At 40.9% G+C, this 11,537-nt stretch overlaps 1 protein-coding gene across 2 annotated transcripts in view; it reads right to left on the bottom strand.

The window, feature by feature from the left end:
* Window positions 1–1,685: 1,685 nt before the first annotated feature.
* tp53i11b (tumor protein p53 inducible protein 11b) overlaps window positions 1,686–11,537 on the bottom strand; it is a 31,102-nt gene continuing 21,250 nt past the window's right edge. For both annotated transcript variants that reach the window (XM_028431992.1, XM_028431991.1), the window contains 5 exons: window positions 7,632–7,690; window positions 7,428–7,476; window positions 6,998–7,094; window positions 4,601–4,702; window positions 1,686–4,079 (listed from right to left, as the gene is read on the bottom strand). In XM_028431992.1, coding sequence (XP_028287793.1) covers window positions 3,946–4,079; window positions 4,601–4,702; window positions 6,998–7,094; window positions 7,428–7,476; window positions 7,632–7,690 — 441 coding nt within the window. In that variant the 3' untranslated portion in view covers window positions 1,686–3,945. The remainder of the gene's footprint in view (window positions 4,080–4,600; window positions 4,703–6,997; window positions 7,095–7,427; window positions 7,477–7,631; window positions 7,691–11,537) is intronic.

Raw genomic sequence — 11,537 nt, 5'->3', positions numbered from 1 at the left:
ACGATAACCAGAAGTTTTCTTAGTGTTCTCCTCTCTGCCACCGTCACCAGGGAGTCCAGCTTCATGCCGACCACAGAGCCCGGCCCGCCTGATAAGTTTGTCCAGCCTGTTAGCACAGATTCTACCTCATAATGGCGGCTGCTGTTTTAAACAAGCCTCTGACAATAAAAAACATCCTCTGAAAGATGAGCCCTGGCCCCGATATGGATGTTGAAGACTCTTTTAATGTAGTTGCAGCTGTTGCAGTTATTTCTGAGCTGATGTCAAGTAGCTATTGGCAGCAACATTAAGCAGAGTTTTTATTATCTCCTCATAGATGATCATTAGTTTTAACACCATGATCACATGGGGCAGGCCGGGGGGGTTTGTTGTGATGTAAATATATATTTATATGTATGATGCTGGTGCCGGGTAACAAATACAACCCTGACTGACAAGTTCATGGCCTAAGGTGACTTTTAACTTGAACTTTTTGTCGCGTCTGTTTCACCTCATTAAAATGATAACTCAGCAATGTTACAAGAAAATGTACAGTGTTGGCCTTTGTGCCGATTCTGCTGACTGATCAGGGTTAGGGTTCAAGCAGGTTCAAATCCACATCCTGGTGGGTTAGGGTTAACCCTAACCCACCAGGATGTGGATTTGAACCTGCTATATAGACCTGACGTCATGGCTGCTGTGAAACATTCTCTGGAGATTTAAGACACCAACAAAAGCAGAAGTGTGTAAATGTTAAAAAAAAAAAACACACCAGGCTTTCGACTCTTCCTCCTCCCATGAAGTCACCCCTCTGTGCTTCACGTGTCATTTCAATGATCCAAAGTCTTTAAAGTACTATTTACCACGATGTCCTATGAAATAAAGCAGGGCGCAATACATTGAATGGAAAGTATGGAAAGAATGTATACACACAGGGACACGTGGGAGCTTTTTACCTATAAACAACACACACACACAGCTTTCCTGGACCACACAATCCCCTCTTTCACCCCTGGCCCAGGGAAGGAGAGTGCTGCTGGGATAGGATGGAAAAAGTTTAGCTAAAATATGCAGTAATACATTCACTAAAAAGATCTAATTACAGAGGTATTCATGTTGTGACATGTAGAACAGAATCAGAAAACACCAAATAAAAGAGAGAGATTACACAACAGCACCTCAGTGTTCTTGTTGAGACACGTTAGAGATGAGCTGTGTTTTAGTTTGTGGAACGATGCAGTTGTTGTTTCTCGTAGGAGAAGTTTTTCTCTCATCAGCTTTACTTCTTGTTTTTCTTACTTTCAAATTGCACACCGTTGTTCCTGTATGTCATATCATATCATTTCATATCTTCATACCAAATTTCACAATCCGTTTCAGATTTATATTTATACCTGCATTATGATTTGCACATTTTTATATTTATCTTGCTGTAAATAATGTTTATACTGTTTCATTTTTACCGTTAGAGGTATATTTGTTTTTTTTTTGGTTTGCTTGAGTGACTGTATTTGGCTGCTGCAACAGTGAAATTTCCCAGCTTGTATTTCGATTCTATTCAATTCTATCAGCTTTGAGTTTGAAAATCCCATTTTAGCAAAATGTTTGGAAGAGTAGACCTTTGTGTATTCATATACAAAACCAGACAATTTAAAGTGTCACAGCGGGCCTGTATTTATGAGAAAGCACAAAAGGGAACAGGGGGATTCAAGTCTTCAATATAAACAACAATATTCTTTATTTCAAACTAAATAATGAAAATCCATAACATTGCTTTTTTTTCGAGGTACAACATACCACTTATATACATAAAAACACGATGCTACAACCTGAAAGAGTTTGAAACAGGTATGCTATTCATATCAGTACAACATATGTCAGACGAGTGCATGAACAGCTCAACTCGACCGTTTCTAGTGTAACATGTTGGCTAATTTACGTCAGAGAAGCGGGAGGATGAAAGAGCCATTTCTTTGCCTCATTTCTTCTGCCCGCCCCCTCCTGGAGCTGCCCATCTATCCGAAAATAACCATCTGTGCAGACCTTTGAACATTTGAAGGCTGATGATTTGAGGCCTCTAGTATTGACGGAAATGGAACGAAATTTTTCATGAACTCCATAATTATCGTCCTAGTCAGGAGGAGCAGTCCTGTACTGTAGGTTCGGGCTGCACGCTGTCACTCGGGAGAGCTGCGTCTAATTAAACACTGGAAAAAGAGGATAATTACTACTTTGCAGGGGTACAGGAGACCTCACCCATGTTTCCCTATCTGAACTGAAAGCTCGCCCATGTAACAAGCACATCTGCCTTCAGCGCTGGACTTGCAACTGCAAACCCCACAATCACTCCTGACCTCAGGACCACTCCTTTCTAGGGAGTAGTCATTTGCAACAATACGGACCACCTTTAGAGGCCTTCCGTATATGTACCCAAAAAGAAGTTAAAATTAGAAAAGTCCCCTATCTTTAGAGTATCTTTCGGGCAGGCCTGCAGGGTGCTGAGTTTGAGCAGCAACATGGGACAAATTGTTGACACAGCAGAGCAGGGAGGTCTCGTACCTGAGGGCATGGCAAGTGTTGGGAGGTAGAGTATGCATCAACAAGAAAATTGGTTGGGTGACTGGGTTATGTAGTTAAACTGCCTTTAAATCAATATCTCCTTTTTCTTTAGTTTTATATTTACATCTATTGTCTTCAATGGATGGCAGCTTGCTACAAAATTTCAGCCAGTCATTTTTCTGGACTATAACAAATTGCATGCATGACATCAAAACACAAAATTCACTTAAAGAGGTACAAAATAAGACACAGCCAGAGAATTTTATCTTTGAAAAATGATTTAACTAATACTGAACAAGTTCCCTGTTTGCTTCACAAGAACACCACATAATAGTAAATACTTCATTTACATATTTACAAAAAGAAGGATGCAGTGTTGATGACTGGTCTTTAAGTAGTTTTTAAGGCAAGACTAAGGATATGATGTATTGTTTAAAAAAAAAATCTGCTACATTACTAAAGAGAAGCCAGCTCAGGTTTGTTTGCCCTGCACGTCACGTGCACGGCTTGCCACACTACCTTTATGATAAAGGTCGGAATGTTACTCAAGCTAAAGTGTCACCATAACAGTGCACACGCAATGAGAACTACACTGCCTCTTCTATATAAGCATTTACCAACATTTACATGTAATAATCTCAGTAGTGAAAATACTCTGTACAAAACAACACCCCATTATTTCACTAGAACCTCCTCACTGATACCTTAAGGGTTAAAAAAAAATGCTGTCCCTGAGTTATGTTCAGACTCAGCATTTCTTTCTGGGTAGTCGGAATGTGATTGCTGAACACAACTGAGAGTAGGAAAGGTTTCAACAGTCTAAAAAAAACTGTCACTGACTCATCCTGCATTTAACCTACGTGACGTAAGTATTGATCGATTGGTGTGTTCACTGGAAAGCTGTCAGAAAGCATGCATGAGGTCAGATACTCGGGCTTCACTTTAGCATACGTACAGCAACATCACAAAGGAAAACAAATGACAAAGGCTTGGTTGTCTGAATAATAAACAGAAAACATTTCAAACTGAGCCTGGAAATCATGTAGCTGTACATGAACACTATGTGAACTGTACAAATGAAATCATGGTAACTAGATGACTGCTAGCGCCTTCTGTATAATACAACAATAATATAACACCACTCAGAACTGCACAAAGGAGGAATGTGTGTCAAGAGGGGCTTGACCTCACAGGCCAGTAGAGTAGTTCACTTTCACTATGAGGTTTCTCGTTCTGGTTATAGAGTCTCTGGAATGTGAGACTGTGCTCATCTGATGAATAATAGGTGTGGGTGGAGGGGTTACATTAGGCTAGGTTCAATGGAAGGAGGCAGAGGGGTTCCAACTGGAGAAGTATGCTCCGAGCCCCCACTGGAATAATAATCCAAACCTTCTGGACCACGTCGGCTTAGATCTTCTTCGGCCTGCGGCCCAGGTGGTGGTAGTAAGACACAGTGACGACCAAGAAGAGCACTCGACTGAGGAGCAGGAGGATGGCAGCGTTGGGCAGGATGCCCAGCTCCATTAAGGTGATGGATGTCACTGAAACCACAAAGCAACATTTACAATGTAATTAATGACGGGCTTTAAAATTATTACTACCTAAGTTAGGGTTTTAAGAATCAAGCATGAAAAAAAATGTCTCCCATTTTTAGCTGTAGAAAAATATAAATCAACACCAGCAGTTAATTCGACATACACAGATTATAGAGCCTTAAAACATAAAAAATCCTGATTGGTTATTAATTTCACACCAGCAGAAATATGTGGAATCAGTATGCAAGCATAATATTTCCAAATGTCCACAGATGTTACTGGTCTTGCTGCGTATCATACATCCCAAGTATTGCAAGGCTGTAACTCTACACTTTCAACACAAGAGGGCACTATCAACACATTCATCTGCAACTGGTAGAAAAACGATTCTTTCTTCTTTTTTTTCTCTACTCAAGAACCATCACAGGGAGATGGACATGAAGTGACATGAAGACGTCATTTTTTTTTTTTATAACTGAAGACAAAAATACATCTGGAAGTATAGGAGTGTGTTAAACATTAATCACCGAGGAACTGGATGGCGAAGTAGCAGGCTTCACTGAGCAGAGTCCACTGGATGATGACCTTTTCTGCTGTGTAGAGACCATTCCACATGATGAGGGCCAGGCCTGGAAAAGGATATGATAAAAAGGCAATTTATAGGTTCAGGGCATGGGAATAAAAACAGGAAAGAAGACTCCTACACATCTAACAGCATTTCCACTAACAACACTATTATGAGAATACTGTGACCATGAAAACATGGTGATAACTACCCTATTGATTCAGCTGAACGCTCTGACTCATTTATTCTGATCAAAGTGTGTGCCCAATCATTTCAGGCCCTGATCTTCTTCCAGTTCATTTCCTTGTATTTCACTCTCGCCCACACGGACCAGTGGAGGCTATGGAAACCAGAGCGGGTGGGCAGAAAGGTGGGAGGGCTGATGAACTGTGTCATCTCCCTGGCAAGTTCCATCTGTGTGGCAGATGAGAATCTCCACCCCCCACCCCTCTCAATCCTTCGCCCCCTTTATAACACACCTTGCCTTGTAAGACACCGGCCTCTTTCTTTGCTAATCCCCCAACGCTCTGGTGACATTTCTTATAAAGAACCAGTCTTTTGTAGGCCTTATGAAAAGCTGGTGAATTCACATCTTCTTTTACACAGTGCCGTACAATTAAGGGTGCATTCCTCCCAAAGCAATGCAGTAATCAGATGAAGGATTGTTTTTTATTTGGGTCAAGGTCGTGATTTATTAAAGGTAGGGTAGGAGATTTTGAAAACTCAGTGAGAGCCAGCAAGATTTTAAAAGTAAACACACGCCCCTTTCTCTCGCATCACCTGAAGATGAGCTGCGGTCTGTGACTTCGGCCATCATGCACGTACCTCTCTGATGCGCGCAGAGCAGGAAGAGAGTGACAACCAGCCAATACTCCGCGCAGGGTCCACCCGGAGGATTGGCTGATGTTTTTAGCATTTTATAGCTTCCACAGATGATTCATATTCTAACTAATCGGTTGCTATCGGATTGTAAATAGAAGTTACACTAATTTAACCAAAAGTGCATCAGTATGAAATCTCCTACCCTACCTTTAAGGAATGCAAACAATGTGCTGATGTCTTTTGAGGAAGGAGGAGAACAGATGAAACCGAATACAAAGGGGTGAATTATAACACACAGAAATTTGATTTTTATTTTGAATAACTAAGCCAGCACTGTCACAGAAACTGGACCACATCCATCAGGCTTAATGTAATCATCCAGCAATGTGAATCTGAAGAAGACTGTAGACAGATAAACCCTATGTGCTGTCACTCAAGCGGCCAATAATTTATTTTTTATTATTACTTTGTTGTATCACCCCTTCTTAGTTGTTATGAATGGGGAAATGATCTATAGAGGCCAAAACCATCTTTGTACCAGGCTATGAACATCAATGAGATTATGGTCTATGAGGTTCTGTTGGCATCATTTCTCAGCCACGGAGCTCAGCCATGCACTCTGTTCACCTAATCAGGCACCTTCAGACTAACTCCTCTTCCCCACAAACATAGAAGGAGCTCAGTGGAAGATGCCGAGTTCTACAAGGAAGGTGTCTGTATGCTTCACAATAGAGGGACTAATTGTGTACATGGGAGTGGACTAGTGCTGCTACCCTGCCTCTCTGTCAGTCACATTAGCCCTCTTGGCTAGAGAGCCATTCCCAGCTCTTTTATTACCAGACTGACAGCTCTGTCTCAAACTCAGACCCATTATAATGGCTCCTATCTTCAATATACATCTTCAGCAGGAGAAGAGAGAAAAGTAGAATTGCTATAATTACCTAGCACTGACTACCCTCCTGTGGACTGTATGGAACAAGACATTGTTTTTTTGAGTTTATTAAGTGAGAAAGCTGCAAATCTTGTAGAATGAGGTACTCTCCAGGCCATCTCACACAGAAATTACAATACATACAGTGACCTGCTATACACCCCACTGTGTTCCTACCAGGTCTGAAGCTGATATTTGATGCTGCAAAAACAGAGGTGACTGGAGCCTTTGCTGTCACCATGCTGGAGAATGAGTCTATGTACCTCTAGCATGCCCTCACAGTGAACTGTACACAGCTAAATAAAATCACAAAACAGCCTCTGTTTGTAGCCTAAAGGAAAGATTTTCAAGAAAGCTTTTGTATACAACATGTGCATGGTGTTTGTGAACTATAATGAATGCATTAGAAGCTTTCATCACAAGAGACCACGTGCAGTGTGTATTTTTAGCATTTATATAAATAAATATTAAAAGCCACACGAGTGGCTGCACTCGCTCACGCAGTGTAACCCACTGTGCAGCAGATATACGTATGCGAGCAGCATGAATAGCTCTACGAATTCATTATCTGCGTGTCTTGCTTGCATCTTGAGGGTTGAGACTTACTGAGCAACGCTCCTCCATAAAGGCGAACAGAGATGCTAGTCGTGGACAGTTCCTCCTCAAAAACAACCTCATAGAGCTGGTTGGGCAACGCCAGAGCCTGCGTAGAACAAAAACACAACACAGCACTGTTATATTAACACAACAGCATTCTGTCCTTCCCCAAAGTCTTCCTGTATGTGAGCTAGCATCACTGTGTATGGCCTGAACACTGGGGATATTGAGAATTTAGTTGGTATGCCCGACAAAGACGGAGCTGTTTCTCCAGATGTCTCACTATGATACAAAAAGAATCTACAGTAAAATTCATTAATGTGTCTGCATAATGTGCCGTCTGTATATGTACATATATTGACAGAAATGGTTGAAATTAAATAAGCACATTCATTTGAAACAGTTTTCCAATTCTGCTGATAATTTAAGCAACACTTACCATCAGAGCCATGACTGTGAAGCCTACTGCTGAGATGAATATCCACACCCTAGAAAAGAAAGACCTTACATGACATATACTGTATCCCTTCTGAAACTCATACTGACTGTACAAGATGTGGAACTTTACAGGAAATGATGAAAGGATGACGTTACGCAGTCTGCTATGTTAACTGTGAGCTGTTCAGAGTGAGTGATTCCTCACCTCAGCCCAATGGGCTCCCGCATTGTGAACTTGATCTCATTTCCAAGCACCTGACTGATCTGTGAACAGACAAGGCAAGAAAACAAAAAAAGGAAGTTATGAGAATGTAATCACCATCATGTTGTCTTACCAGATATTTATTATGAAAACCTTTAACAACCAGGAAACCATCAAGCACGCTGCTGGGAAAGAAGAATTTGACACAAAAGAAGAAAGAGGGACTGGGCCAATTAATGTGTTAATTAGATGTCTTCCGCTCCTTAATAACCCTTCTGAATATTAAGACTGCATGTCATACCAGGAAAAGCATGCAACTTATCGAGCTGAATTTAACCTGTGCAACGGCTCTCAAGCACGCTGCTGGGAAAGCCTTTCGAACAAAGCAGCAGAGAAAAGAAGAGGGGCTAAGTGTCAGAGAAGGGCCAATTAATGTGTTAATTAGATGTCTTCCACTCATCATGTCATACCAACATTCTGCAATGTGTTCTGGATGAATAAGCCACCAACATGTCTACACCATGTCTACCATTAAAGCTAACCTTAGCAACAAGAATACTACGCAATACTCCATCTATAATGCTGAATGGATCAATTGATGAATGTATTCAAGCTCAATAGGATTATAGATAACAGTTCATGATGTTTCATGTAATGTCAGGTTGAGTGAATGACACACCAAAAAATCTTTCATTATAATATCTGTGGCAAAAGCACCTCTTATCAGAGGTGTTAGAAATGCTGGACTCCTCCATCACACACCAACTACCTGAAGTGCCAATCTGAAAAAAAAACACATTAAATACACGCTTGTTGAGTCACAGACTATCAGTAAAGTCCCACAATAGTGATTAAGCCTATGATCCTACACAAAATCCCACACAGCAGTTCCACCAGAGCGGACCGGCAGAGCCAACATAAATGGCTCCACAAGCTACACTTTACAGTGCTAGAAAGTATGCAGATCTGAGGGTGTCAGTAGTAACAGTAGTTCCTTGCAGTTTCCCAAAGGGCCACTTGGGAAGCCATGTTTCATTTTATTAAAATCTAAGAGAAAGGATCCACAAGGGCAGCTTGGTACTGTAAATAAACGGTCGCACAAACTGCCCAGATAACAACTTGTGGAGAAATAAAAAGGGCCTCCCTTCATTCAAAGCCTTTAGATCCCATCATTTGTTGTTTTTTTTCCCAACAATGATTTCCCTTCATCATTTATTGTCTCTCCCACAAAGTGTATTTGCATATTGGAGTCAGACATCCCATCACACAAACTAAAAATACACAGAAGCATGAAAATCACTAAGGCAGAGAAGATGAATCACTTTTCTGGCTTACAGTGTTTACAGCTTGAACTCACTATCAATCAGAAAGTAGTTTGATGATCTCATGAAATGCCAGATTGAATGAAACAAAGTGATTCGTGTCATGTGAGGAGTTTGAGGATTTTGCCTTTCAACATTTCCTTCATCCATCAAATTAGCGTTATGACATGAGACATAACCTCATGGCATGAATCAGTCAGACCTAATTACACTGCAACAGCCAAAAACGATTAAACTTGACTGATACATTCACACAAACAAACGTTGAATTCAAATGCATCCATTTGTGCATTTGCAGGATGCATTTAGAACAAAAAAGGTGCAATGTCACAAGACCCCGAAGCTTCTTCTAAGCTAAGTAGGTATTAAGTTAACTAGTGCTTTATGATAGGTAAAAATGTGTTTCTATTTTTTTGTTAAATTCACCCATAGCTGATTTAAGATTCTCTTCAAGAAGGCTCCATTCAAACCAAAAGTAATAGAGACTAGAGCCATTACATCTCTCATTGCACTGGAGCTGCATGCCAAAACATGAATCCATCTGTGCCAGCTGTGATCATGTGATCAGGTGAATCAGTCTTCCTGTGCGATGGTTTCAGGGGCTGTATTTGACAGGAACACATAAATATTCATGACTGGCATGAGAAATACTCAAAGGGAACAGAGCGTCAACTGAATGCACCAGGCAAATTTGAGTGGAATATGGTGGAAGGGAGTTGAGGAGCGAGGGAGGAACAGGAAAAAAAAAACAAAACAAATACACAATGCTGTTTGTGCAAAGAGACGCTCAATCACAGCTGCCATGGCGTTGTGTTGTCATCAATCACTCGGTCAGCTACGCTCGGCAAACAATAAGCCGCTTTTCAAACGAAAAACAGGAAAAATATTCATGAGACATTGAAGCTATTATCAACCAAACTCTGACTTATGATTGGATTTGTGTGTTTTTAGTCAATACCGGTCAGAATGTGCAGGTACATTAAGTAGATGGTGACACAAAACAACACATGGTGGTATGTCTTAGTTATGAAGCTTGGCACTGGCACTGTATTAGCAGGTAAGTTGTCAACACAGGGAATAGAGCTTCAACTGCAAGTAAGGGCAATATCTCTTGGTGCCGTTACACTCACATAAGACAACACAGGCAGAAACTCTCTCTCTCACTTAAGTGTTTGTTATAGGAACAGTATTCTTATCTCTGAGCATGGAAGGAGGCAGGAAGAGACAGTCAGCAGACTACAGGGGCACTTCCTTCCTTTGTTTATAGGGACCACACGGATAAAGTCGACTGTTTCCGCTCCAGGCCAACGTAACTTTTAGATTGGCCTATTCTCCACAAAGACTTGTGGCAAGGATAAACGGAACAAGAAACCCAGCACAATAGGGTGGAAAAAAGTGACTAATTACACTGTCACAACACCTAAATCTAAATGAAGGTCAATGTTACAGCAAAATAGAGAGACCTTGCTTTCAACATACCACATGCAAAAGTCAGCCGAGATGTTTTTGACTGTATGCTGAGCCACGTTCACTTTACCATTTCATACTGTAAGATGATAACCATTACATTTATGATGTTTAAAAATTAGGGATGTCCCGATCAGGTTTTTTTGCCCTCGAGTCCGAGTCATTTGATTTTGAGTATCTGCCGATACCGAGTCCTGATCCGATCCTAGCAACTCAGTCGTTGCAGCAAAACGCGCGTGTGTGTCCTAATAAATATATATTTATTAGGACTCTCATTAGGATTAGGATATTTATTAGTTTTTTTGGATTCTGTAACAGAGACTTCATATAAAGACGCCAGTCAACAGGAAATGCAGGGCATCACCTGCACCCCCAAATGTTTGGAGTCATTTTTTTTCTGCTATAATTATAGCATAGCACATCATGCTATGTGTTTACTGACTCAAAGGGAAATTAAAGAGTGTAGGAACAGATTTTGCATAACTAGCAATTATATTATCAGAGAAAAGGGGAGCCATGACCTGTGGGGTTACTCTATACTCCACTCTCAGTCTCATTCAGTAATTCAGCCTCAGTTTTTCTATTCTATGTTGAATTGTTTTGGCCATAATAAATGTACCATACCTCAGTCATTTTTCCCAAATCAAATGATTGGCCTAGAAACTGAGACCTTACATGTTTCTCTTTATCTGTCTATGTAGATGTCTCCATTAATACGCTCTACAAAAGGGATCCGAGTGGCAGATGTCGGGGTTAGGCTTCGTGCTAAAACATTGAGAGAGAAAACAAACACACTCAGGAGGGCTGAGAAAAGGAGGCCGACATCTCATCACGAGCTATCAGCCACCAACGTATGCCGGCTCCCTTCTGTTCTGTTCCTTTCTCTCACTTGCCTGATTAATATTTCAGCGAGTCTGCTGTGCTCATTGTAATGCAATCTGATAAAAAATAAAATCATTGAAATCTTGATATTTGAATGCAGTGAAATGGAACAAGAAGTTACTGTCAGGCTGCAGCTGTGGAGCTGATTATGTATGAATAGGATGCGCATTTTTTTTTTGTCCCCAAGCATAAACCACTGTTTTGGTATGCACTAGGGGTGGGCGATATGGCAAAATTT

The sequence above is a fragment of the Parambassis ranga genome, chromosome 19, assembly GCF_900634625.1.
Source record: "Parambassis ranga chromosome 19, fParRan2.1, whole genome shotgun sequence".
Taxonomy (NCBI): domain Eukaryota; kingdom Metazoa; phylum Chordata; class Actinopteri; family Ambassidae; genus Parambassis; species Parambassis ranga.
This window is presented reverse-complemented; position numbering and strand designations above follow the sequence as displayed.